A 26749-nucleotide genomic window follows, 5' to 3' on the forward strand; every position below is an offset into this window, starting at 1 on the left:
ACACGTCTACGCCCCTAGAGCGGCCGTGTGCCGGGTTTCAGAATTTGGATACCGGTATTGCGCGTTATAAGGCTGAGCACTGGTATCCGCGCGAGGGGCTTGTATACATGTTGCCTTGCTCTGGTTGTGATGTGGTAGGAGAACTCCTTATGTGTCACAGCTGAGAACACTGACCAACTTGGCGACATCATCAGCGGAAGACTACGTCAATCAACCGCGGTGCTTGAAAGTCGAATGCCCCCTCCGAAGTCGCGGGCAATATCCTTGGACCCACCACCTGCCCTCGCCTAGTATCCAGGGACCGGCCAATAGCGGCCGGCCATGCCCTTATCGATTGTAAGCTCCCCACCGCTCCCAACTTTTTTTGACTGCGAATGGTCTGGAGTGAGTCAGTTTCCTTCACGCCCTACGACCCTTGACATACTGCGTACAGCTTTTGAACACTCGGTATTCTCTCTAGACCTCACATTCAAGCACCTCCTACCATGGCCGAAAAGCAGCGTGTCTGTCTTGCCTATTCCGGCGGTCTCGATACCTCTTGCATTCTGGCATGGCTGATCGAGAAGGGTTACGATGTGATCTGCTTCATGGCCAATATTGGTCAAGAGGAGGATTTCGAGGCCGCTCGTGCAAAGGCTCTCAAGATCGGTGCAAAGCAGTGCTACGTCGAGAATGTCATCGATGAGTTCGTCAAAGAGCTCTGCTTCCCAGCAATTCAATGCAATGCCACCTACGAGAATGTCTACCTACTGGGCACGTCCCTCGCCCGTCCCGTCATCGCCCGAGCGCAGATTGCTGTTGCTCAGAAAGAGAACTGCCAATTCATATCGCATGGCTGCACAGGCAAGGGCAACGACCAGGTCCGCTTTGAACTTGCCTTTTACGCCCTCCAGCCCAGCATTCAGGTGATTGCTCCTTGGCGTATTCCCGAGTTCTACGAGACTTTCAAAGGCCGCAACGATCTTCTCGACTATGCCGCCACAAAGGGCATTCCAGTTACCTCCACCAAGTCTGCACCATGGTCAATGGACGAGAATCTGGCTCACTGCTCTTACGAGGCCGGCATCCTAGAAGATCCCAACATTGAGCCCCCTACAGAGATGTGGAAGCTCACTCAAAGCCCCTTTGACGCGCCCAATGAGCCCGAGGACGTCGTTATTGAATTCCGCAAAGGTCTGCCCGTCAGCCTGATTTCGAAGTCGACCGGCACTGTCACGGAGCCTACTGCCCTGTTCCTGGCTGCCAATGCCCTCGCTCGCAAGCATGGTGTAGGCCGCATCGACATTGTCGAGAATCGCTTCATTGGCCTCAAGTCCCGCGGATGCTACGAGACCCCAGGCCTGACCATTCTCCGCAACGCTCACATCGACATTGAGGGTCTAGTGCTTGACCGGGAAATCCGCGCCCTGCGAGACCAATTCGTCACTATTGGCTGGTCTCGGGTATTGTACAATGGGCTCTACTTTTCTCCCGAGCGCGAATTTCTTGAAGCTTCCATCGTCGAATCTCAGAAGACAGTTAACGGACAGGTCCGCCTCAAGCTCTACAAGGGTAATTGCATCATCGTCGGCCGCAGCTCTGAAACGGAGAAGCTATATGACGCCCAACAGTCATCTATGGATGAAATTGGTGATTTCCAGCCTTCAGAGACCGGCGGATTCATCACTGTCCAAGCCATTCGCCTCAAGCGGTACGGCTTGGCCAAGGAGGAGCGTGGTGAGTCGCTTGTTCAGCCACGAAAGTAGGCTCTCAGCGTTTGCTCAGCGTGTGCGTCGGTATGGAGCGTTTGGCGTTTGCACCGAGGCGAAAGATAGCGGACAGGTATGTGTAACGATGGACGAAACAAGATTGAAGCCCGCCACGATGTCCGGGGGGAGCTCGATAGACAGCTCACGATACAACGTCAAGTTAGCATGTCAAAGACATTGCATTTCCTCAAAGTTAGATCTCTTCTCATACTTTTTGCGTTTTGAGCATCCGCCTCAGGAGATCCCTCCACTCCCAACTCGCTTTCCTAACCTCGTCCTGCGTGCCCACCCTCTCGATGACAGCTGCTGTAACCTTAATAGGCCCCTCTTCGCCAGCGGCTGCCTCCCAAATCGCATCTGCACCATCTTCTGTCTCTTTCCTGGCACCAGAGTCGTCCATGCGCCGGCGCTCGCGTTGATGCGCCTCCGCCTTCACAAGCACAGACCTCTGCTTCCGTTTCACTTCCTCTCTCAGCCGTCTCTCAACCTCCTCCACCTGACCAATCTTCCATCCGCGAAGCACAAGCAGACACGCCGCTCCACCGACATACATGAATCCAGTGAACAGCTGCGGCCGCAGATACACGAAGCTCTGCTGGCCCAAGCTGCGCAGCTGCAGCGCGATGGGCTGACTGACGGTGGTTGGGGGAACCAGCATTACCCACGTCAGACTCAAGGCTCCTGGCAGATCCTTTAGGCCGACGACCTCGGCGCTCACGGGAGCGATTGTTGTCCAGAAGGTCCCTGCTAGGCCACCGCCAATGATTGCATAGACAATAAGCAGAGCATAGGAGTCAGGAGCGACTTCGGTCGGAATCCAGAAGCAGAAAATGGCCACGCCGGCCAGTAGACTGTAGAGGCATGCTAGGTTGATCCTGCCAAACCGGTCTGATGTCAAGCCTATCACGGGCCGTCCTATGGCTTGTCCGAGGTTGACAATAGCGTTCAAAATGTAGCCTTGCTGCGAGGTCAACCCGATCTGCGTGGCGTAAGCAGGGATGGAGAAAACAACAACCACATATCCCAGCATAGAAAAATAGCCCCATCCGAGTACCAAGAGGAATTCTGGTCGCCTCAGAATACCAACATCGAATGCACGGTGCCGAGCGCCGGTCTCCTTGTTCCTGTCACGTAAAAGGTTTGCAGCCACGATGTTGACACTGAAGACACATATTGCCAACATGCGAAACGTCCACGGAAGGCCGATGGTCTGGATTGCGCGTCCGGCGGCGAGGGAATAAATCATCGCACCTAGCCCGGAGCCCGAGGCGGACAGTGAGTTGGCGATGCTGCGATGCTTGAGGAACCACTGTGGTAGTATTCCTACCGATGCTGTGAACAAAAAGCCCATGCCCCAGCCGAAGCAGACGCCCTGGGACAGGCATAGTTGCCAGAGTTCAGTTGAGAATGAAGCGCCGAGTAGTGACAGGGTCTCGAAAAAGATGCCGACGTTGAGGCACACACGTATGCTGGTGCGACTGATGAGATAAGTTGCTAGCGGTGCAACGAGCAATGCCTGACTGATCGACAGTCCTCCTATAAAGGCGAAGGCGAGGGGGGACGTGCCCGGGAAGGCATTCGAACTGAGATAGTGGCCAAGGAAAACGCCATACGTTGAGTTGAGTCCCCACGTATGAGCATTAATAAAACCATTGCAGACCACACATACCCAGCCATACCCGCCGTCTGGTGGAAGTGACTTGTCTTTCTCTTCCTGCAGAGAGTCCGGCTGTTCAGTATCGGTTGTCGGGTCCGAGGGCGCCTTGTCCCTTGTTGCTTGCCCTATGGAGACAGCATCAGTCGCCTGGGCAGGGGCATTTGGAGTTGCTGCCATCGCGTCCTAATTGCAACGACGAACAGCATGGAACAGCGAGTAAAGACACCAACATGGAGGCGCAGAGAAATGACTGTTACGACGGGCCGAGGGGACGCTAGGAGACAAGCACGGGTTGGAGGTGCCGTGGAGTCTTCATGACACACCGAATTCAAAAGTCCTCCAAATCTATGTAGGGAAAGGCGCCGGTTCCGCGCAAATTGTCTGGAAAAGTATTCAGGAGAGTTGTGGAGAAAAGGGTTCAAGCGGCGATGTCCTTGGGTGCCGGGCAGCCGAGGTCCATAGCACGATCTTACAGGAACGGATTGATGCCCATCAGAGTGTTATGGTACGGCGACACCATGTCCATGAATTCAGCAATGCCTGCTGGAAGTTCTGGAGCGTGTGATAAGGCAATAGGCAACGACAAGGCAGCGAAGCCTCAGGATGTTGAGCACGCAATAGCACCGCCGCGCGACGGAGAGCTGGACCCTGGTCCGTCGTCCTTGGCAACCGATAGAGCGTAAACAAAAAGTTCCAGAAGCGGTCGTTCACGGGCACCTCACGGCTATGACAAGCCAGGCTGCACTTCAAAGGTGAGTCAAGCGATAGAATTAATCAACAACAATTACATCTTCTCTACTTTGTATCAGCGTTGCAACTGTTCGTCCATCCAGATAGTATTATCGTGGTTATTTACTTTCGTTTACCTCGAATCCCTTTCCATCTGCATACGCATTGCGAGCGCAGTCTGATTTCCAATTGATCTCCTCAGCATGTTACACAACAAAAGAGCGAGCTTCACCGGTTCTGGTAGGAAGGTGTCGCCGCCGGCTCCCACTGCTTTTACAGAGTCGCAGAAAGGTAAGCCTCTGACCGTTCAGCCAATGCCTCCAAGAAGCCCTCCCTGGAAGACCAGAAGCTCACCAGCTGCATCAGCCTCCTATCTAGCCAGCTTACGAAATGAAAGACCGGCTCGACCTTCAGGCTCGCGTCCGCCGCCTTTCAAGACCGGCACCTATGTTTCCAGCGTCCACGCTACCTTGACACGCTCCGATTCTGCACCTTTGCCTCAAGATCCTGCCGAACTCTCACAGTTGCCAATCGATCGCCCCGAACTGACGAAGCCGAGCTCTGTCCCAAGTAGCGCCACACACAAGGGTCGGCCGCTGGCACATGCACCGACTTCGAGTGTCTCAAGCACCCAGAGCCGTAACATCTCCCCTTCGACTTCGCTACATTCAATCGACACAACAGACAGCCGGTACCGCGAGTCTATGCACAGAAAACTTGAGCGTGAAGAGTCACACGCTTTGAGAGAGGCTTTGGAGCTGATAGATTCTCGGGATGAAGAAGGCAAGATTTACGAGGCTGCCCAGCAGGAGGCTGCCGACCTAGTTTGGAAGCATCGCAATCCCCAGGCTGCGGAAGACGAAAAGAGCGCACCATACTTTAACCCGGACATCCCATCCAGAAAGAGCTACGGGTCCGAGTTGGGCAGCGGCCAGGCAAAATCGCAGAGAAACGCCTCGGACTCTTCCTACACCTCTTCAGGCTCTCGCAGCGCTGCTGATATCAGGCATGACTCGAAGCCAAGGGATCGAACCCTTTCTCAGGCACTCAAGGATCTCCAGTTGGCGTCTGTGGAACGTTCCAAGGCAATTATTGCAACAACACGATCCGAGAGACGTAGAAGCAGTGGCATGCGGCACGTCAGTAACGGCTCCAGCAAAGGTGTCTTTCCCAACCCCGATAACCAGATCTATGAGGAGCCCGAGGCAGTCAATTCTCCCCGAGAGAGTAAACCTGATTCCGCATTGCCTCTTCGGTCAACGACACGGAACTCCATCCTTCGAGGTGCAAGGCCTCTACCACAGAAGCCAGGCGTAACGTTCGCTCTTGAGAAACCAAGACACAACCGCATTGACATCTACAAGAACCCACCTTCGCAGTCGCGCAACGCTGGCTATACGGCCAACAACTCTCGCACCTCACATGAGGAGGCACGGCAGGATGAGGAGCCCCCGAAGTCCGCTGATGGAGTTGAGATTCGCAGCGATGACATTCGAGCGGCCACCAGTATGAAGCTGAAGGACAGAAGTGCAAAGTTGCCCAAGCCTGTTGCTGTAAGCGATCAATTGGGCCGCCCGATTGTCAGCTTCGATCCGGCTTGGAAGCCACCGAGCGACTCTCCACGAGCCAGCCAGGATTTGGCCAGACCTGTCATCAAGCTGACCGAGTCTCCTCGAAGCAGCAAAGACATCGAGCGACCACTACCCCGGCCACTGCCTTCGACCAACCAGACTGTCAATTCCGCACCAGCTGTTCCTACTATACAGCTACCGCCGGAGACTAACGTTCCCACCATTCATGTTGATTCAGGAGAGGCGCCGTCTATCGCGGTTTCGCCTCCTGCAATCAACCTCTCGGGACCCACGGTTAATGTTGCAGCCCCCGAAGAGGGATCAACCAGCTCTAAGCCGGCTCCGAGACCTCTGCCGAAACATGCCTCGACGTCACCTGCCAATATGACATCGAACAAACGCCTGCCATGGCTGAGGTCAGGCGTACCAGGTGCGCCAACCGTCTCATGCTCCAGCTGCAGCTTGCCAATCTCTGGGAGAATCGTTACCGCCTCTGGTTCGCACAACGGATCTCTAAAGGCAAGGTTCCATCCTGAGTGCTTCTCTTGTCATCACTGCCAAACGAATCTCGAATGTGTTGCATTCTTCCCGGAGCCGGATGAGCATCGACAGAAACGCCTGGACGTCGAGGGTATTGCTGAAGGTTCGGAAGACGCCGACATCCGTTTCTTCTGCTCACTCGACTATCATGAGATGTTCTCTCCTCGCTGCAAGTCTTGCAAAACTCCAATCGAAGGTGAGGTCATTGTGGCGGCTGGAGCGGAATGGCATGTCGGCCATTTCTATTGTGCCGAGTGCGGAGATCCTTTTGACTCAAGCACACCCTTTGTTGAGAAAGACGGCTATGCATACTGTGTACGCTGCCACACGAAGCGCACGAGCGCTCGCTGCCGCGAATGTAAACAGCAGATCCTGGATGAGCTGACGGTTGAGGCGCTGGGCGGTAAGTGGCATGAGAAATGCTTCAAGTGCTACGAATGCGAGGGGAGCTTTGGGGATGAAGGCCGGTTCTTCATACGGGATGTGCCCGTCGAGCCAACAGACAAAGAGAAGCGCAAAGGCATCACGAGCAAGATGGAAGAGAAGGCTGTGTGCTCGGCCTGCGAGGAGAGGAGACTGAAAGCTTAGAGTGCTGAGCATTTGAAGATATCTCGGAGCTGGGGGCATTGTAACAATTGAGTAGGCATGGTGAAACGAATGGATCTAATCCGGATGTCATGGTTTTCTATAAAGTGTTTCAACAACTGAAATTGACCGTTAGCCTGGCTCCTGACCATATGATCAGACGATTGAGCAGTAAGGATATCGATCAGAAGGTAAAAATGCGAATAAGAGATTTCGACACCGGCCTATAAAGGCCTTCGGATTTGCAGAATCTCTGTTTGTTCATCCTCAAGAAGCGGGTCAGGTGATAAGAAGCTGGAGACTTACCAAGCATTGAGCAGCACGACGCCAGGCTCACAACTCGGCCGCGACCTGTGATTCGAGTCGTTTATAAAGATGATCAGAAGAGCTTCGTCCGGGCAGAAAAAAAGCTGCGGTGACGCACACGTCCTGTAGAAGCTAAGGCAGGATTAGGGAAGGTGGGGGAGCCAGCACATGGGCTCCAAAGTACACCGTTGCCGGGCAGCCCAGCCTCGATTCGGGTAGCCAGATCCAGACGACATCATCCTATCGTGTACTGCGCACTTTTACGTTCCCAGAGATACTCACGCAGCCCTCGCCGCGATACCGACTACTCGTCTTCACACCATCGAAACTCTTGACAACACTAGCCGAGATCGCAGGAGAAGGGAACCCCCCGGAATACGACATCCCAATCAACACCGACTATGCGGCTGTGAGCCCCGACCATTCCGATCAGACACACCGAGTATGCGGAGCTCTCTCAAGCTCATATCATTCCTTGCCTCTTTGAGAGCAATATCCGCCGCAGCACAAGGCTATTCACCCTTTTCCAGCCCTTTCTACGACTACCTAGACCGCCGAGGACCCGTGCGCCGGCAGAACGATGGTTGCGCGAATAATGGAGTTTCATGTAGTGACTTAGGCGCGGACGGTGTTTGCTGCCCTGAAGATACAATATGCGCAAGAGATGCGGGCAACAATGTTGGCTGCTGTCCCGTCAATGCCGCCTGCACAGGCGTGGTGTCTGGTGCCCAGGTTACAGCGACCGCAACGGGCTCTACCACCAACCAAGGATCGTCGGATACAACGGGATTTGTGCTAGGAGGCACAACAACAATTACGAGCACCACTGGGATCCAGTCTGGTAGCTTACAGATCCCAACCACTGGTGTGCAGGGCGGAGGCGGGACAGTCGCTGCGGCCGGCTTCGTTTGGACCTATATCCCCACTTCCTATGCAAACGCGGCACTATGCGAGACGGCATACTCAGTCTGTCAGCAGTCGTCCTCGGAGTGCTTTGACTCACTTGGTGGGTCTAACGGAGTTACGGTTGGCGGTTTCGGTGGCGGTACTACTGTACCGGGAGCTGGGAGCAGTGTGACGAATGCTGCTAGTGTGTGCAGTTCACTCAGTCAGCAGGCTTGCTATGGTATTCAGGAAAGTGTGTGCTCGAGTTTCGGCGGGGCGAGTGCGACGGGGACAAACAGCAATGGCGGAGTCGTGCAGCCCGGAAATGACAGTCCCAGGCAAACAGCCTGTCCAAGCATGTTGTACGCCGCTGGTGCGGGAGCAGTGTATGGAGCCATGAGGGGTTTCATATAAATGGATGTAGCGATACCTGGATATAGCATGAGAGACTGGCGTTTGGCTGCCAGAGTTCGGCACGAGGCTTGATGGAGGAGGACTCCGAAGCCAGCAAATAATGTTCATACCAAAGATTGCGAGTGGATAGCATTTGATGCACAAGACGATCGATATTAACAGCCCGAAGGAAAATCTGAAGTACCCAATTGACACGAAATAGGCCTGATGGGAATCACGGGGCTGTCCTTGAAGTTCTCTGGATATGGGGAAACGAGGACACCCCTGCTGCTGAGCATCTAGACTATCCTCCAAGCGCCATTTTCAAACTTAGCCCTCATACGGTTTAAGCCACGCCTCCGCCACTGCTTCAACTCACCACTCCAGTCCCGCAAATGCTGACTACCGCATACCACTTCCCACCTGGGCTATGATCGAATCCACTGGGCGGTTACCACCGCGATCTCCTTTACCAACAACCCAGAGCTCATGATACCACCAGCCAGCGAGTTCGTTCTGTCCCGGAACTTCCACCAACAATGATTGCCACGACCCCGCCCGTCAAAAAGGCCTGTGATGCGTGCCATCGCCGGAAGGTCAAGTGCTCGGGCGGGACGCCGTGCAAGAACTGTGGTGCCACCAATCTCCAGTGTACATATCTCAGTATACCGCAGAAGAAGGGTCCGAAGGGTTCGCGGGCCAAGGTCATATCCGAAATTCGTGACACCCAGCAACACCATCAGCAGCAACCACCACCACCAGCACCATCACAACATCAGCAAGCACCGCTCGTCACGCCTCCTGCTCAAAACCGCAATGAGCCCAGCCCTTTCAATTTCAACAGCCCACTCTCGTCGACTCTCGGAAGAACACCCGGCTTGCTCTCACGGCAGACCATTGACGCCTGTCTTGCTTTCTTCTTCGAGCATCTTTACCCCACGATCCCGATCTTCAGGCGAGAGAAGCTTTCCGTGTTGATCTACGGACATGAGTCGGTTCACCCAGACTCGTATTGCTTGGTCGCTTCTCTGTGCGCTTTTGTCATGGTGCAACCAGGAATGACGCTCAACGTCTCGGGCGCTCTGGGAGAGTCATATGCCGGTGAGCCACCGCAAAATCGATATGGCTTTGCAAGCATGCTGCTAGAGGATCTGTTGCGAGTGCGACAAGGCATCGACTACGTCGACGATCCCACCCTCAGCACCGTGCAGACATCTTTCTTCCTATTCTGCTCCTATTTCACATTGGAGAAGCAGAACTCGTGCTGGTACTACTTGCGAGAAGCTAGCACTCTTGCACAGCTGATGAAAATGCACGAAGAGTCGTCCTATTTTGTCGGCGATGCTGAAGAGAATATGCTCAAGCGTCGGACTTTCTGGTTGATCCTGCTGACCGAACGTGCCTATGCAATGGAGCGTCACCGCACGTTAAGTGTACACCCCACCATTGAGCTCCCAGCGGCCGAACAGGTCGAACAAGAGGTCGTCAGTGGCTTTGTCCACCTGACGAAACTGTTTTGTTGCATCGATGACGACTTCATGGCCCTCTGGAACAAGACCAAGAGCGAATGTTCGCCAGAGTGGTTGTCAGGCTTACAGCGGCGACTTCGCGACGTACTGCCACAAAACTTGGATGCCACCGAGCATCAAGTGGCCGACATCCGGATAACACAACAGTGGCTAAAGATCATGGTCTGGCAGCTGAGTGTAGCACATGGTCATATCTCGTCGCATTCACAGGAGCCTGCGTTAAGCTTCACCTATCCCATCGAGGTGGCCAGAGATCTGGTGCACTTCATCGAGAGTATCAGTCTCGCAAGCATGGAAGTACATGGTGTTGGCTTGGTAAGTTGCACCTCTGTCCCAAGAAATATGACTGACTGGGCGTAGATTGAGAAGCTATTTGATATAGCATGTACGCTCATGGACGTGATCACCTGCGTACCGCTGGACGCGTCTCAAAATAGTTCCCAATCTAACGAATACTTGAGTGCGGTCTTGCAGCTTGTTGCGAAGCTCCGCGGCGGTGCCTCAAGGTACCTTCCTCTTCTGGCAGCCCGAGTTAAAGAATTTCCCAACCAATCGCCTCGAGCTCGGCAAATGTCGCTGAGCATCAAGCAAGGCTATGCGGGCGCCAGTGACCATCTTCCCACACCCCTAATGCCAGACACAAACGGAAATCCACACTTCGCCAATCTCGAGCTGGACATGCGACCAATCCATCGTCCTGCCATGGATGAGCAGGCCCTGATATTCGATGCGTATAGCTCAACCACGCAGAAGGCACAAACACCTACAGATGTATCGCGATCACCAAACCACGCGAGAACGCCCATTACGCCCGATGTTTACGGCCCACCAGGATTAGGACCATTGCCCCGTAACGTGGTGACCGGCAGTAATATGTACGGGCACTATCCTGGGTGAGGGCGAAAAAGAAGATAATTTGCAAAAAGACATTGTCCAAGGATGAGGATTAAGCAGCAGTCATTCCACTACTTGGCTTTTCGCTTTGCTACTCCGCCATTTGGTACGGCGCGACGAGTCCTTTGCCTGGCTTCCCATCGACCCCACCCCGCGTCCTGCAAATCCTCCGTCATGATGAGATCTCGAAATCGCAATTGCTTGGCAACTTCCAGATCGAGGCCCCAGTCGATCCAGCCAGCGTTCCGGAGATAGCTTGTGAACAGAAACCACACCACAGCAAAGATCAGCCCGGCGCCAAAGCCGATCCACACCTGTCTTGGAGTATGGTAATTGAGATAGATGCGCGAGACGGCGACGAGGACAGCGCAGAAGCAGGCGAGAACGGATAAGGCGAGACGCTCGATAAAGGTCGACGGACGATAGCTCGTGTGAGGTGTCGGCTGATGTCGTAGCATAAGGAAGAGGGTCAGGGATAAGGAGAAGAAGGCAACGAATTGCGAGTGCGATGAGGGCATGCCATAGCCCTTTCCAACGATCTCTGCTGGAACGTTAGTGGATCAGTAACGGATCAGACTGTGCCGCGCCAGGGAGAAATATGAGTCAGGCAGCGAGTTGCCTTGGATCCACAAATTAGGCGAATACCCCGTGCATTGAGTCACCGGGATTTCAGAGTGACGGTAGTTGTTTGGCCCCCATGTGGGCACTTCATTTCGACCAAAATGATCTGAGGGGATACGCAAATAGTAGAAGAGCATGACACTTACGCCTTGGCCTCTCCTCCCTGATCCACCGCTTCAAGGCGAAATTGAGTGCTTCACAACTCATCTGCCCCGCAAACATCATCCAGACCTCAATCTCGCGGGTTGCCCACATCAACGTCACGTAGATGATACAAAGCCCTTGCGGCACAAGAGCCAGCCATGCCGAAACGTAGGAATATGGATCTGAGGGGTTGTAGGCGACATGTGTGAGGGAAAGGGAGGCCAGGGGCTGGTCATCGGAGGCCATGATTCCCTTAAGCCTTTGTAGGTGAGGGAGGGGTAAGCAAAAGAGGCTGGAGTCGCGGCCAAGCTAGGATACAATCAAACAAATGGTTAATAATGTCGGGCTGTGTTTGCAAAGAACCAACAGCCTCATAGCGACTGCGGAAAATGTAGATTGAGTCGACGTGGACGTGTGAATCTGCTATCTATCTCCTTATCTCCGAGGGCTGCGGGGCGCGTCGCCGGTCGGGAACTTTTTTGGCGTCACCGATGCACCGTTGTATGTACGAAGTTGCGCCTGTTCTGCCACCGCTGAACTGACTCACACCGAGAGACGAGTCACACTGTCGTTTAGTTCAAGAAATTGCGACGCACAAAAGGCTTAGTCCCCTGCCTTCGAGGGATGCCTCTTTAATATCGCACCAGGCCTTGTCTCTGGAGTTTTGGTCTTGACTGATGCAGAACTCCTCCGACTGCCTCCTCGAGCCGCACCGAACGCCGTTCGCCACTCGTCGCAGCCACTAAGCACAGTGGTATTTGCGTCCGCAACACTACTTTCTACTATCGTTAGAATCATACGTGTAGATACTTCATACAAGACCATCAATGGATGATTTCGATGCAGACGATGAACGTGCCATCGAACTTTCCTCCATCGAAGCCATCTATCCCGAACTCCAGGTCTCGCCAGAGAGTCGCTACAATGCCAGCCTCGATTTGGCGGTGACGCCTCTGAATCCACTCAAGATTCATTTTCAAGAAGTCCTTACAGATCTTACGCATCCCCAACTCCCGACTCCTTCGAGTAACGACCACGCCCGAGCCGTTGCGGCTGGAGCACGAGACAAGAATGGCAGAGATGCCACTCACGGTGGAATACACGAGCTGGAGCACCTGCCACCCCTGCACCTCAAGATGCAGCTACCTGACAAGTATCCGGCCGAATACCCTCCCAAGATCGAGCTGACCGTTTCGCCGTGCTGGCTGAGCCAGCGGAAGCTTGACGAATTGAAAGCCGAGTGCGTGCGCCTATGGGAGGAAATTGGCCACGATCAAGTGATCTATTTGTTCATCGACCATCTGCAGCAACAGGCTGAGAATGCCTTCGGACTCGCGGACGGGCAAGCGGTTTCCATGCCTGCTGACCTGAGGTTAGAACTTCTGGACTACGATCTCAAGGCCCGGCGTCGGAAGTTCGAGAATGAGACATTCGACTGTCAGATCTGCATTGAACCAAAAAAAGGCAAGGATTGCCACCGCTTGTTCGCGTGCGGGCACGTTTTTTGCATTTCTTGCTTGCAAGACTCGTACAACACCTACATTTCTGAAGGCGATGTGGGCAGCATCAAATGCCTGGACCCCACCTGCGAGAAGCAGCGTGAAACCTCTGAGCCAAAGCGGAAGAAAAGACGTCGCGACTATAGTCTTAACCCCTCCGAGCTTCTTCAGATCCCCATCGACCAAGAGCTCGTCCAGCGATATGTCCGACTTAAGCGAAAGCAAAGACTTGAATCTGACAAGAACACAATCTACTGTCCACGACAGTGGTGTCAAGGCGCAGCGCGCAGCAAGAAACATCCAAAGCATGCGGATCTATTCGGTGACTTCAGCTCCGACGACGCGTCCGGCAGTGAAGCCGAACCGGAGCCAGAGAGCAATGCAACCGCCAAGAAGCGGATCAAAAAGAAAGATGAGCAGAACATACCCATGGCAAGGCGCTTAGCTGTGTGCGAGGATTGCGACTTTGCCTTCTGCTCTGTCTGTAAAAAGGGCTGGCATGGTGAATTGGTATATTGCAACCCCCGCAAGCAGAAGGAGCTGGAAGCGGAAGAAAAGGCCACACTCGAATACCTTGAGCGATATTCAACGCCCTGTCCTACCTGTCAGGCACCCTGCCAGAAAACTCACGGCTGCAACCACATGATTTGTTTCAGATGCAAAACACACTTTTGCTATCTTTGCTGCAGTTGGCTGAACGCGGACAATCCTTACCAACACTTCAATAATCCGAAGAACAACTGCTACATGCGCCTGTGGGAACTGGAGCAGGGCGATGGGACGGGTGAGGCTCCACGAATTGATAATCGCTGGGGTGAGGTGCCTGACGAGATTGACGAGGACGATTTCGACCAAGATGATCGTGACCAACAGCCCATCGATATGGCCGCCTTGGCGCAGGAGGTAGAGGTTATTGCAGCGAACCCGGTTGGTGACGTTGTCGATCACTCAGACGATGAAGAGGTTGCGCCGGATGTTGTCCGCAATCGGCGGGCGCGCGCTATTGAATTCGTTAACTTTGCCGCCAACGGTCAACAGCAGGCCCAACGTGTGATCTTACCAGATCAAATCGAGGAGCCTGCAGGCCCACTGCAGCCTCTCCCTCGACAGTTACACGATCAGCAGGAAGGACGTGCAGCGCGTCGAGCACGCCAACGTCGGCGTCGGCAACAACAGTTGCCCAATGGCCGTGCAAACGCTAGGGCTCCGTAAGTCACTAACACCCACTCTCTTTCAAATTCCGAATGACTAACTCCGAACAGAATCGGTGCACGTATTGCCCACCAAAACCTGCCTCCTGCTGCTCCGCAACTCCCAGCCAACAACCTCCCTGCCGCTCCTCCAGCCTTGCAAGGAGACCAAGCTGCTCTGCAGCGCTTCCTTGAACTAGCGCAGCGCGACGAAGAAGATGAATGGGACAGTGACGAGCTTCCCGAGGACGTCGACTTTGGTGAACATGAAAGTAGTGATGATGAAGAAGAAGGAGGAGGAGGAGGAGAAGGCGCAGATCGAGATGCGCCGGCCGAGGTGATGCGCAGAATCGTGGCGAGGAGGGGCATGAATCGTTGGAATATGCGATGATGCAGTCCATTTGGGGATGTCTTTCGTTGGGCATGGCATGAGGGAGGGTGCCGAGCGAGGTTAGATCTACGTCGATAAAGCAAATGAAGCGTGGGGCATCGCACTGTCTTTCGGATATGTGTGGAAGGTCTCGGAGTGGGAGATGTACGTCTATCAGCCTCGACACTGCTTTTATCTTCATCCACGCCAACTCACTCCGACGTTCAATGGAGCCCGAATCAGAGTCAGCACAGAATACATCATATACCACAGCAGCGCACGTTACCTTCAGATTCGTTACAGCTCCTGTGAACCACGACGAACCTCCACTGCCTGCCACTACCTGCCACTGCCTTGGGAGGTCAAGGGGTATCAGGCAGTGAAAGTCTTGGCGCATTGATTCCGCAACCGGTGCGCGACTGGGACGAAATACTGTGCCGCCTACGTAGGTACAGATAGAAAGGTTTGGTTGGGTAGGGGACAGCAGTTCAACCTAGAGAAGAAAATCGCGAAATAACGATGTTACGGTGTGATGGGTCGTATGTAGGTGAGGTACTATGTAGTGGACATCGACTAACCTCCGTGCGCCTTTAGAGGGGCATATGTACGCTCACTTCTGCTGTGTCTGCACCTCACGGTGTCTCGGGGCACGGGAGTTTCCGCTGCCGCTCCTGAGGAGGAGCTGCTCGACTACACAGGATATATATATATATACATTGCCAAGGCCATGCAGATTCCTGCTCTGGGAAGCGACAGCCTTGGTGTCCTCCCCCATTCCCTTCGTTCTTGGCTTGATGGCTTGTAAACGTTTTCGCATTGGTCGATTCGCTCTCGAGCTGAAAACTTGTTGTCAAACATACAGTAGCAAAGTATGAGACCCATCAGGAAGAATCACGTAAACCAAGGGTGTTGTGGGCTGTAGATAGCCCTGTTTCGAGCCAGCGTGTTCTCTGGATACGGATACCATGTATAGTGCCAGCGGTCTCCAAGATAGTGGAATGTAGCCATTGCAGCACCGTACTCGCCGTCGGGCCGCTGAAAACAATGTCAACCACAGGCGCTTGGGGAGCTTTGACGTCTTATCGCCATGTGGCGCGATAGCTCGTCGTCGGACCCTATGCGAAGCGAAGCCCAGACCTTGGCAGCATTCCACATGTCTTTTAGTGTAATGGTGTGATACCTAGGCGGAGCGGAGCTAGGACAAGTGCCGAAAAGCAAGGTCTTGGTTATGAGACCCATCTCTTTCGCAAGTCTGTCCGAACTCCGACGATGTCCGCGGGCAGGTAAGATAATATACGCCGCCTTGCGCAATGATAAGTGGTGTCGGTGCGCTGCAGCAATGTTGATCTGACCATAAGCCAGCTCGTGCGAGTTCTGGCCCCCAAATTCGGACAATGCTAGCGGGCATCCGCTTTGGGCAAGTGGCTCTGTACCGTGTTAAGTGGATCAGAAGCTCGAAATAAATCCTAATGTTGTTGGTGACGTATAGCGATGTGTTGGATCGACACACGGGTCGAGGCGAAGGATGCTATCTCGAGTGGTCGGCCAAGGTTGCGTCTAAGCGACAGCTGCGGCCTGATGCACAGCGCGACTGCCTCGAGCCGTTATGTCGTAGAAGGCGGTATTGGTTTCATTGGATTCCTGACCATGTGTACCACCATCGTCCTTTTGAGCAGCTGCTGCCGCAGTGAGGCGCGGGCGCATGGTCGAAGGTTCATCAAAGAAATCGGCATCAGCGGTTGAAGTCGAGTTGCTGAAAAGTGAAGAAGGCCTGGGCATCAAATCAGTCACTATGCTTAGAGCCATCAGCAGCGGATTAGGTAGCTTCGTACAAGAAGAATCCCAGGAGAGCACGAGCCATTTCAGAGATACCGAATGCAGGCTTCCGTGTGAACCAGAGAGGGGCGCAACGCTGAACTACTATCAAGCAGTGGGAAAGGAGGATCTTAATATGGATGCAAAATGGGCTTGCGTCCTGACGTCCGAGCGACTCACCGATAGAGTGCTGTCAGAGCATTCGAAGAGCTGGCTAGAACAGGCCCACTTCTGTTCTTTCATCAGCAATTGTCATTTCGAGGGCAGATCACGCCATATAGAACCATAGAGATGCGAGATGCGGGACACAACTACACAGCACCACGCGGGAGGTCGGCCAGACATCCCTGTAAGTCCGACATAGCCGGTACCTTTGTCCAGTGTGAGGCCTGGAGCTGGGACCACTTCGTCTTGTGGGGCATAAGTCAAAATCGTGGCTCCCGATAGTGAAGCTGGAAATAGCTAGCGAAGGCGGGCGCGACGATGGAGACGCATTGAATTAACGACTTGAACCGTGACTGCGATGTGAGCGGGGCACGGAGCTGGGCCCGCTCGAGGGGCTTATGGAGCGCCAGGAATGGGTGCACCCCAAGCTACGGCCGGACTCAGTCCACGGATTCCCAACTCTTTATTCGCGAGCGGCCCCGGAGGCCCGATCCTTAACTGGAGGCGGTTTAGCTTGAACGGACCACGGGGGGGTGCTAAGCCTGAAAGCCAAGAAGGCTTGCGTGACCTTATTGACAGCCGATCGTCCCACGTTTGTCCAATACTGCGGGTGTGCAGCTTGACTTGAACAACGATCAGTCTAGAGGCTTGTGTTGATGGCGAGAGGCCCCTGAGATGGCCGCTTATCGAACAGTCTCCAGTTCGTCGCCGTAGACGTCTTTCAAGTTTCCGATAGAGTTCGATATTGTTGCCTTTTGGCGGCTGTCTTAGCTGGGTGGCTTGGTCTCGGCCTCGAGCGCCTCGCGGTTTGGTGTTTCTGACCAAGACGTTTTACATTCCCGGGTCAGACAACATCACCGCCGCCTTGCGGATCAGCCAACGTGAAAGCTCAACTTGCGGACACTGGATCATCAGGACCAGACCCCAGCTTTGCGGATAAGCCTTCTTCGTTCGAATAGACTCATGTCGCCTGGTTACATGTTCATAGAGGATCCACCAGCGAGAACAATCGACGTCGTCTTACAAAGTTCTTGCGGAAAATAACAAAATGGTCCGACGGGTGAGTTTGGCTCGTGCTCTACGTTGCTCCACACTGCTAGGGGTCAGCATATTTGGATAACGCGTGGTTTAGCGGGGGACTTACCGCCAAAGATCCCACCAGAGCGCACTCCTCCTGGTTGCACGCCTTCCAACTGCCACTGATCAACTCCATTGTACTCGACGATGATTTTCCACTTGACTTCTCTGCCACCCACGGCGAGCGCAACAAAGCCTTTGATCGTCGTGATCGGAATGGAGGGGTATTCGGACCCGCGGGAGCTACCTTTGAAGTACAACGGAGGTAGATCGTTGCAGATAGGCACGTTTGTTTTGAGAACCGGATTCGCCCGTACTGAATCGTCGAGCTTGAGTTCCATCAAGAGCAAATCGCCACAGACTTCTGGCTCATCTCGTAGATCGAAGGATCGGGTAATCCCGAAATCGACAAGGCCAGCGTTAAATGCCAGCAAGCTCGAGTAGTCCAGGAAAGCATATGTGCCCAGCCAGATTCCAGTAACGCCCGCCCAATCATCGGTTATGGTCGAGCTGCGAAGAGTGCGGTTGGGGATGGAGTAGAACAGGCCCTCTGGCGGTGTAAGTTGCCCATCTACAGCTTCCCCAAAGTTCAAACTGATACAGGCCATAGCCGCCTCGAGCAATGTCCAGTTGATTTGTCCACTGCCGTCCCGACTGTACGGACCATAGTCAGTTGCAGCGTTGGACAATTGCCAATCGTAAACGTAACGCCGGTGAAAGTGTTTTCGATCTGCCTTGTCACGCCGCGACAGACCGTACAAAGTGTGCAGTCTCCTAGCACCATCTGAACGGTTACGATCTTTGGTTGCAGAAGTCATTGCTCGCGTCCGGGGCCGGCCGAAATCGTCACTCATGGTCCGTGCGGATGATGTTGCGTCGTCAAACATCAGTCTCTCGAGTCCCGTTTCATCCTCGAGTAAAATACTTGCAAGCAACTGCAAATTCCGAGATGATCGGTCATCTGCTTGCGGAAGTCTCCCCCGAGCCAGCTCTGCCGACGACGGTTGCGATTTTGCAGTATCAATGATGCTCAGAATAGTGTCGACATGCTGTTCGTAGTTGTCCTTGTCGGCCTGCTGGGGCCACCTCTGACGGAGAGCCTTGATCTGCTTCGTGTCAGTCCGTGTTGAGGAAGATTGCAGCGCAGTCCAAATGTAAATACCGCCAAACTTCGAGACATCAGTTCTCGATGCCAGTCCCAGCTTGATCGACCGGTCTCGTAGGATTGGGTATAAGTTGCCCAAGCATCCTCGGGATGGTCATAGATGTGGAGGAATGCATCACGCCACAGCAGCTGGTTGCTTGAGCCAATGAAATTAATGGCACGACGGCAGCTACGACCAAAGCTGACGATATCAGATGGTAGTAGGAAGGAGAGGATGTTGCCAAGCACTTCCTGTGGTAGTTCGATCAGAGACGGCGCCATGATGGCTTCGATTGCGAGGGGACGACTTTATCAATCTCAGAGCAGAGGTAGCAAAAGAGGCGAGATGTATGAGTGATTCATCACTCGCCTTGTATCAAATGCTTGGTACGGACGACTCCGGGTTTAAGGCAGGTCCGAGAGCGTTGTTGCCTTATCCATGCGGAGGCCTACGGCGGGGTACAACGTCGTGCAAGAAATTTGGCATGGGGGCCGCGTTCGCCGCTGGCCAGTCATCTCCTTCATGCCCTCAACGCCGTGCCAGCGTGCTAGGATCTGTAAGGCTCAGCCGCTGAGCCACTCTTTGGGCGGTCCAAATGCGCCTCGCTCTCTATACCATGTTGCAATACAAAGCCCACGCTCTCTGAGCCCAAAATCGTCTTCTGTCGCATTTGCGCCTCGTTTTCTGTACAAGGCCGACCCCGCAAACGCCCATCATGCCCCTTCGAGACCTACTGAAGAAAAAGGACAACATTGAGAACAACCAGGCACCTGTGGCACCTTCTAGTCTTCCTCAGGCCACCGAGTTCACCTTTGTTCGTACCGACACACAGAATCAGGAGTTCATCCATCCTCCGGGATTCGGTGCAGATAACGAGGCCCGAGCCAGTGACGCAGATGGCTCCCCGAAGAAAGGTTTGGGACGATTTCGAAGACATTCCAAAGCATCTCCCAGGGAGACGTCCCCTTTACCGTCACCCTCAGCAAAGGAGCACAAGCGACTGTCTCATCGACTGCACCTGAACAGAGACCGTTCCGCCAGTACAAGCTCTACACACCTTCCGTCTGACCTGCCGGACATCGCAGACGACTTCAACCCGGAGACCCGAGAGCACAAGGAGGCAGAGTGGGAAGACCGGGCCACGAGACTTGCATCCAAAAGCCCCAACTCGGCTACTTTCCCACCTACAACAGAGATGTCACACCTGAAGACGGGTTCTGCCTCACGAAGTCCAAGCAGACCACGTAGTGTGAGTGATGCTGCGAGCGACGTTAACATCCAAGAAGCCATCCGCCTGCACGAATCTGGTCAGCTTGAGCAGGCCACCCAAATGTTCCATCAACTTGCTGAGCAAGGCAATGTATTATCTCAGGTCCTATACGGCTTGTCTCTCCGCCATGGATGGGGTTGCCAGCCTGATACCCAGAAGGCGGTCACATACCTTTCACAGGCTGCTGCAAACTCAGCCGAGGTTGAGTCACAGGCACTGAAAGCTGGAATGACAAAGGGAGGTGCAGCCAAAGGAGAGCTAGTCCTAGCCATCTTTGAACTTGCCAATTGCTTTCGACATGGCTGGGGCGTCCCCATCGACAAAGTTGCTGCCCGCCAATACTACGAAACCGCCGCGAACTTGGGCGATACCGACGCCATGAACGAAGCAGCTTGGTGCTACCTAGAGGGATTCGGCGGTAAGAAGGATAAGGTGAGTTCAACATCTCCTAAGCAGTGGCAGCCGTATCTTTGCCCATCGCTCATCAGAACACGTGATTCTCCTGCAGCAGAGCCTCAGCCATCCAACAGCTCGTGCGGGCAGGGTATTCGCATTTCGGACCCATCTCATGACCCAGGTTCAGCTCATCTGCCTCATAATGATTTCATGTCCCGCATGGCCCCCATGCGTCATCCAGCCGATACCACTGAAAACGCCATCAATACCAGTCCTTCCGGTTCGCTGCATCACATTGGGCATCAATGCATAATCAGCAATACCTGGCCCAACAGGCCCGTACCTTGCATTAGCTGCACACTGCCCCCACTCTCCCAAAACCAGTATTCACTGTTTCGGAGAAATACTCTGCCAATGGCTTTTCACCATTCCTTTGCATCAATCACTGACTCCCAGATACAGTTCAAGGCAGCGCAACTCCTTCGGCTGGCGGAGAACAATGGTTCGAAAACGGTCGGCAATTCTTGGTACGTTGATTCATTCTCTGTTTCGCTGTCTACTTCCTGCCATTATATTTCTGCTCCCGGAAGATCCATCCCAACAAGCGACTGGACGAAAGAGTCCCCTCCTTCGGTCGCTGTCTTCACCGTCTCTTGGTCCTAGGTCCTGGGTAGCAAGACGGCTCCGCCAAGATTTTCTCATTGGCTACCACTTGGCTCTTACGCAGCATGCGGCCCTCCTGCGACCACGGCCCACCACCGAACGACCCAAAACAAAAATAACGCCCCTCCAAATCGGACCAATAGCAAAATTGCGGTGGTTGGGAAAAAGGCCAAAAGCGTCCATTCCAAGAGTGGGCAAGTCTATGGAGAATTTCCTGTGCAACGGGCCGTCCGCGTCCTGGTCCCTAGTCACCTTTGTGCCAGGCCCTACTACAAGCCACCAAAGCAGCCTGAAACGAGCCATGCCCGAGACCACGACGCCTTGTTTGTATGCCAGACACTGACTACGCTGCGTGATAGGATCTGGAAGGAGAAGTACAACCCGAAATGAAGCCTCTCTTGCCTCTGCCGACCCGCGCAAAGTCGGCTCGGGAGACGACCGTTGTTGCCTCCTCCCACCTCTTGGACAGACCCTTCCGGCTCGCCTCGCTTCTCACCACTGTCGATTCCTCTTCGGCGTGAGACAATACTCTCGCGTATTCTCGTGATCGCCCACCCACCCCGGAAGCCAAGTTTGTGGTCAGACAACATGTTCAGAATGCAGCACCGGCTCAGGCAACGCGGCAACGGGTCCAGCAACTCAAGCCTGGTCGTATTGCTGCTAGGGGTCAAACGTCAGCCGAATCCCAATCTCAGCTTGCCTCTTAGGCAAGTGCTCCGAGTGCTTTGCGGCTTGGTCGGAGGGTGGAACAAATGCCCTGAAGATCAAGTCATCATTACGGTCGATTCTGCTTCAGGGTGGGGAGGAATATGGAGTCACAGGTCGGCTGACGGGACGTCGTTGCCTCGACGTCTTCCATCCGAGTGACACCTCCAAGCGTGCCTTGTTTGCTCCCACTGAGCCCACGGTTGCAGCCCGACGTGCGAAGCATGTATTCGCCAGCCAGCCCTGCTTGTCCAACATATGTCATTCTCAGGGGAACGAACGCGTTTCTACTGTATGCTGGGAGCAACAAAGACCAGATCGTAGTGCCGGTAGACAGAACAACGTATTCCTCTATGTGAACTCATCAACAGCTCCATTCAATTCCTCGACCCTACTACCTAATGCTATCCTTGAAGACATCTGCCTATGAAAATGTCCTGTAGTCGCATCCGCTATTGCTAGCCAGATCGTTTGGTGGCCTCCTGCCTGGGGCCTCGCTGCACAGCACTCACTTTTGACGCTGAGATCGTATGAAACTGCTTCTCTGCCGTGCCCTGCTCTGTCTCTCTGCTCTGTTCTATATCGTTTGGTCATCCGCGTTCATTTGATCCGTTGATCCCATCGTGTCATCAGAAATCTCATCAATATCATCGTCGTTGTTCGTCATCAAACTGCTTAGGAATCTTTTGCTCCCCTCTGTCTCGAAGGGCGGCTTCCTTTGCGGATTCAAAGTAAGAAAGCCGGTCATTCATGCATGCGTGCTTCATCCATCGCTCGCTCGCTTGCGTCTCTCTTCTTCCCCTTATATTTCTTCCTTCCTCCGGTAAATACATCAAGATTCACAATAATGGCCGCCACCAGCAGCAAAAAAGTAGACAAAATGTAACTCAAAAGCTCGAGTAAAAGTAGATAAGGGAATTCGTGAACCAAGGGAGGTGGTCGATGGCCGCTCTGAAGCGTAAAGTTCTGATAAAGGGTCGTGTCGTGTCGTTTGTCGTCAGTAGTTGTTGAGTTTTAAAAAGGTGGAGACAATGTCGGGTTGGGGCTAGTGAAAAGCCCAGGTGATATGAGAGTACGACGAGGGTGAAGTTGGTCGTTCAGCTTTGATGAAACATCAAATGCTGAACATAGGAGAGTCGTCCAGGGGCGATGGGAGAGAAGAGAACCCTGTGAAAATTCAGACATCGGTCTGCTTCCTCGCCTGTGTCTCGGCGACGAGTGCGCGGAAGTCTCGCAAGACCTTCTCCGGCACTCGCTCCAACAAGACTGATCGTTCGCGGGTCTTACCACCAAGACCTGTCAAGCGGTCGACAGTGTCGCGCTCTGCCTGCATGGTCGCAAAAATGGCCTGCAGTGGGGTGGATTTTGCCTCTTTGTCAATATTGTCCACGGGATTGATGGGAGAAGGCATGTCAAGCATCCCATCTGGATTTGTGATGTGTTCGTATTGTGTTGGCGTGAGAGAGAAGGCTGCAGCAGCTTGTTGCTGACGGGATGGGGTCGTCAGCGTAGTGGACAGCGTATCCAGCGAGGAGTGTTGTTGGTTATGTTGGCCAGAGAGCATGGAGTAGGCAGTATTGGGATCAGGCTGCAGGTCGGTGGTGGTGTCACTGTCCGCGGAGAGGACAGCTTTGAGAACGTTGCTAGCTTCCAGTCGATAGTCGTCAGAAAGAGTCGGCAGCGATGCAACATTGGATGCAGATGGGGGGTCGGCCCGAGATGTTGACGATGATGAGGTGGTGGAGTCCTTGATAGTCGTCGTGGCTGGCTGTGAGGCGATGAAAGCGCCAAAAAGGAGACACATATAGAACGTATTCCAACTGAAGCCAGCATCGGCTTTATTCGAGATGGTAGGGGCAGCGGTGGCATACTGTGGTGTTGGCAATGGACGAGGTGTGAGTTGGCGCTGAGGTGTTTCTCCGCCCTCCATCTTCAAGTCGTCGCTGTCAATGAGACTAAATTCGTCGTCCCAGCTATCATCACCCAAATCGAGATTTCCGAAATTTGAAAAGTCGTTGGCGAAGGTATCAGTAGAGGGTTGATTGTGGGTGAAGCCACGAGCAGCTTGTTGGCGCTCAAGATCCCGAACACAGTCCTTGAGGACATTGTTTTGTCGTCGAAGCTCGGCAGTCTCAATAGTCTTGGTGCGGATCGCCTCGTCACGTTCATACTGAAGGTTTTGGATGAAAGCCTCGTACTGCTGTCGCTGCTGCATCATTTGCTCACGCTCTTGGGCGACGACGTTCTCAAAGTGGGCCATCTTCTCCTTTAGGTCCTTCTCCTCGGCCAACCACACTTTCTTGTCTGCTTCAAGTCTGTCGGTATGCATCTTCTTTCGTTGTCGGGAATCAAGCCTGGATATTGTGTTAGTAAAGGGCAACCGGAAGGGCGGTGAAATACGCACGCTGCTTGTCGGTTTCGGAGCAATCGTTTCTGCTGCTTGAGCTCCTTCTTCTCCTTCTCATCAGCCGCGTGAGAGATACGCTCATCGATGTTCAGCAAGGAGATTTCCTTCGGAATCTCAATGCGAGCATTCTTCTTGCGGATGCTATCCGGCCGGAGAACATTATTGGGTGACATTGCCCGAAATTGAGGACTTCCGGGACCATGGCGCTGTTCACCGCTATCCGTCGACGTCGTCGAGCCCCACCCACCCTGGCTCGACTGTGGTGACATAGCTATGGCCGAAGAAGGCTCGTGCTGGAAAGGAAATGTACCGGTAGTAGAGTTGAATTGTACTGGGATGGGGTCTTGGACTGCACCAAACATGGGCGTCGGTGTGCTTGATTCAGAATGACCAGGCATGGGCCAGGTGGGTGAGGGACCAAAGGTGGGAGCGTAGGACTGGCTGTGCAATCGCACCATCTGCTCGGGGTGGGTGTTGATACTAGGAACAGCAGGGGTAGAATAGTGGCGCATTTGAACCATATGAGGGTGTGACCGGTCATGCCACATTTGAGGTGCGCCAAACTCTTCCTCGACTTTGACAAGCGAGTGCCGCCTGCTCACGCTTGGTTGAGCCATAGGATGATGGGTGCTGTGGTCGTAAGGACGATCGCCGGCGAGATTGGAATCGTCGTCGTCAGGATAGGGCCCCTTCACTTCCTCGGGCCACTGTGGGTGCGCATAGACAGCGAATGTCTGCTGAGGGTAACGGTGGGCCATGATCTCGGGACGAAAGGTGGTTGGAAAATAGCGGTGAGTGAAGGTGGGGAACACAAAGGCTCAAGCGCCGATAATCATGGTTTCTGGACGATGCGAAAACGAAGTAGAGAGGTGAAGCGAAGTCAGAACATGGTGATATATGTGGAAGGAAGTAGACGGCAAGAAGTATGGACTGAGGTTGATCGCCTGAGGCAGAGGGGAAGCCAGAGGTCTAGTAGCCAGTCCCGGGGGCGATTGATCTGACGGGCAGAAAGTCGATACAATACCGTACCAGAGCAAGATGAAACGAACTCCCTCGAGCACACAAAGGATCCGGAAGGCTCCTCTTTTGGAGACCGTTAGGCCTGCGGTGGAGAAGCAGAGGGTGAAGGCCGAAGTCGTCGTTGGTGAGCAAGAGGGCGAGCGGAGAGGTTGCCCTGAGCAGGACGAAGAGAGGGCAGTGGCCAGGACGGTCCCAGCCTCGGGAGGAGAGGGGATTGGCAGCAGGACAGTCGGGCAGAGATGGCAGCAATTTTTTACCTTAGCCAATGCACGTCGTATGCAGTGTTGAGCCTGGGCGCCTTCAGTGAGTGGGTGGTGGAGGAGCTAGGCCCATGGTTTCTGCTGCGACCGTATGCGGCCTCCAGGGTTGGTTCAGACTCTCGCTCAAGCCTGAGGCCGAATCAGGTCGATGAAGCTGATGTTTGCTTTGATTCGGGTTTGGACACTGGCTTTGGATCGATGTCGTTCACGAAGCTTCAGATTGGCTCTGGAGGGGCAGCTTGACCGCCTCGCTGGATATGTCTCGGCCGACCCGGTTTCATTGTGTAGGAGTCTCCGCACGCGCAGCACAATTCTTGCTCTTGATGCTAACGGAGATGTTGTCGCATGAGCGAGGTCACAGGTCGCGTAAGGTCATGCGAAGCCGGGATCGCGATGGACGATGATGATGGCCTTACGCGACCCCCGAAAGGCGATCTACGATCTGAGTTCGTCAGCTGCCTGCTCGGCCCAAGAACCAAAACCAAGTCCACCGCCTAGAAAGGCGACTACGGGACGGGTCGCGGGTTAGCTCCTGGGTACCGTCTAAGTAAAGATTCACCCACACGCCTACACCGTTACCAACTTTTGACATTCGCCAGCCTGTGGTCCTTTCTTCTGCCATCCGCATCCCTGCTGTGACATGACCGGCTCACGTTTCGTATGCCCGCCCACGCTGTGCAAGTGACGCCAGCATCTTCTAATCACGTATGTATCCCGCCCCCAAGAAAAGGCACTGCCTGCTTAAGCGAGCTGCCGATTCTGTTCTACTCCCGAACATCGCCCACGAGGGGATGATCACGCCCGGCATCTGACAGGATCCAATCATCAAGTGCGATGGCTGCTTCTGAGAATTGCTGCCCAACGTGAGGCTGCTGTGTCCCTTTTAAGGCTACTAGCAAGTATCACCATTCCTCCTCCTCTTCACTGTGTACGAGTCGAGTCGAAAAACAAACACTGAATCATGGCTGAATCTCACGCGGTGCGCGAATGATCGTGCAATACCTGATTATTACCACACAACATGCTAACACCTGATCATGGCGCCCTGCGCCGTCACATGGGGGAGTTTGCAGTTCCCCTGCAGTAGTACGTCTCCGCAGCCACACTTTGACTCCTTCATCACAGTTCCATCGAGTCCAATACGTCGTGAAGTCGTCAGGAGATA

The 26749-nt window shown here is 53.9% G+C and overlaps 10 protein-coding genes across 10 annotated transcripts; 6 read left to right on the forward strand and 4 right to left on the reverse strand.

Moving 5' to 3' along the window:
* Window positions 1-485: 485 nt before the first annotated feature.
* HMPREF1541_08867 (argininosuccinate synthase) lies at window positions 486-1745 on the forward strand (the record flags this gene model as incomplete). Its single annotated transcript, XM_008723185.1, has 1 exon — window positions 486-1745. One exon carries the CDS (start codon window positions 486-488, stop codon window positions 1743-1745), a length of 1260 nt encoding a protein of 419 aa, XP_008721407.1.
* Window positions 1746-1953: 208 nt separating this feature from the next.
* HMPREF1541_08868 (uncharacterized protein) lies at window positions 1954-3582 on the reverse strand (the record flags this gene model as incomplete). The annotated part of the gene is made up of 1 exon (XM_008723186.1): window positions 1954-3582. The coding sequence occupies one exon, from the start codon at window positions 3580-3582 to the stop codon at window positions 1954-1956; it is 1629 nt and encodes a 542-aa protein (XP_008721408.1).
* Window positions 3583-4337: 755 nt separating this feature from the next.
* HMPREF1541_08869 (uncharacterized protein) lies at window positions 4338-6833 on the forward strand (the record flags this gene model as incomplete). The annotated part of the gene is made up of 1 exon (XM_008723187.1): window positions 4338-6833. The coding sequence occupies one exon, from the start codon at window positions 4338-4340 to the stop codon at window positions 6831-6833; it is 2496 nt and encodes an 831-aa protein (XP_008721409.1).
* A 1384-nt stretch (window positions 6834-8217) lies between these two features.
* HMPREF1541_08870 (uncharacterized protein) lies at window positions 8218-8421 on the forward strand (the record flags this gene model as incomplete). The annotated part of the gene is made up of 1 exon (XM_008723188.1): window positions 8218-8421. One exon carries the CDS (start codon window positions 8218-8220, stop codon window positions 8419-8421), a length of 204 nt encoding a protein of 67 aa, XP_008721410.1.
* A 532-nt stretch (window positions 8422-8953) lies between these two features.
* On the forward strand, window positions 8954-10840 carry HMPREF1541_08871 (uncharacterized protein; the record flags this gene model as incomplete). The annotated part of the gene is made up of 2 exons (XM_008723189.1): window positions 8954-10258; window positions 10304-10840. 2 exons carry the CDS (start codon window positions 8954-8956, stop codon window positions 10838-10840), a joined length of 1842 nt encoding a protein of 613 aa, XP_008721411.1.
* Window positions 10841-10908: 68 nt separating this feature from the next.
* Window positions 10909-11848, reverse strand: HMPREF1541_08872 (uncharacterized protein; the record flags this gene model as incomplete). Its single annotated transcript, XM_008723190.1, has 2 exons — window positions 10909-11378; window positions 11605-11848. The coding sequence occupies 2 exons, from the start codon at window positions 11846-11848 to the stop codon at window positions 10909-10911; spliced, it is 714 nt and encodes a 237-aa protein (XP_008721412.1).
* Window positions 11849-12429: 581 nt separating this feature from the next.
* Window positions 12430-14632, forward strand: HMPREF1541_08873 (uncharacterized protein; the record flags this gene model as incomplete). Its single annotated transcript, XM_008723191.1, has 3 exons — window positions 12430-14309; window positions 14364-14521; window positions 14568-14632. 3 exons carry the CDS (start codon window positions 12430-12432, stop codon window positions 14630-14632), a joined length of 2103 nt encoding a protein of 700 aa, XP_008721413.1.
* Window positions 14633-17615: 2983 nt separating this feature from the next.
* HMPREF1541_08874 (uncharacterized protein) lies at window positions 17616-19144 on the reverse strand (the record flags this gene model as incomplete). Its single annotated transcript, XM_008723192.1, has 3 exons — window positions 17616-17734; window positions 17786-18824; window positions 18881-19144. 3 exons carry the CDS (start codon window positions 19142-19144, stop codon window positions 17616-17618), a joined length of 1422 nt encoding a protein of 473 aa, XP_008721414.1.
* Window positions 19145-19578: 434 nt separating this feature from the next.
* On the forward strand, window positions 19579-20630 carry HMPREF1541_08875 (uncharacterized protein; the record flags this gene model as incomplete). Its single annotated transcript, XM_008723193.1, has 2 exons — window positions 19579-20565; window positions 20622-20630. The coding sequence occupies 2 exons, from the start codon at window positions 19579-19581 to the stop codon at window positions 20628-20630; spliced, it is 996 nt and encodes a 331-aa protein (XP_008721415.1).
* Window positions 20631-23074: 2444 nt separating this feature from the next.
* Window positions 23075-25062, reverse strand: HMPREF1541_08876 (uncharacterized protein; the record flags this gene model as incomplete). Its single annotated transcript, XM_008723194.1, has 2 exons — window positions 23075-24251; window positions 24302-25062. The coding sequence occupies 2 exons, from the start codon at window positions 25060-25062 to the stop codon at window positions 23075-23077; spliced, it is 1938 nt and encodes a 645-aa protein (XP_008721416.1).
* Window positions 25063-26749: the final 1687 nt, after the last annotated feature.

The sequence above is a fragment of the Cyphellophora europaea genome (assembly GCF_000365145.1).
Source record: "Cyphellophora europaea CBS 101466 unplaced genomic scaffold supercont1.9, whole genome shotgun sequence".
NCBI classification, from domain to species: Eukaryota; Fungi; Ascomycota; class Eurotiomycetes; order Chaetothyriales; family Cyphellophoraceae; genus Cyphellophora; species Cyphellophora europaea.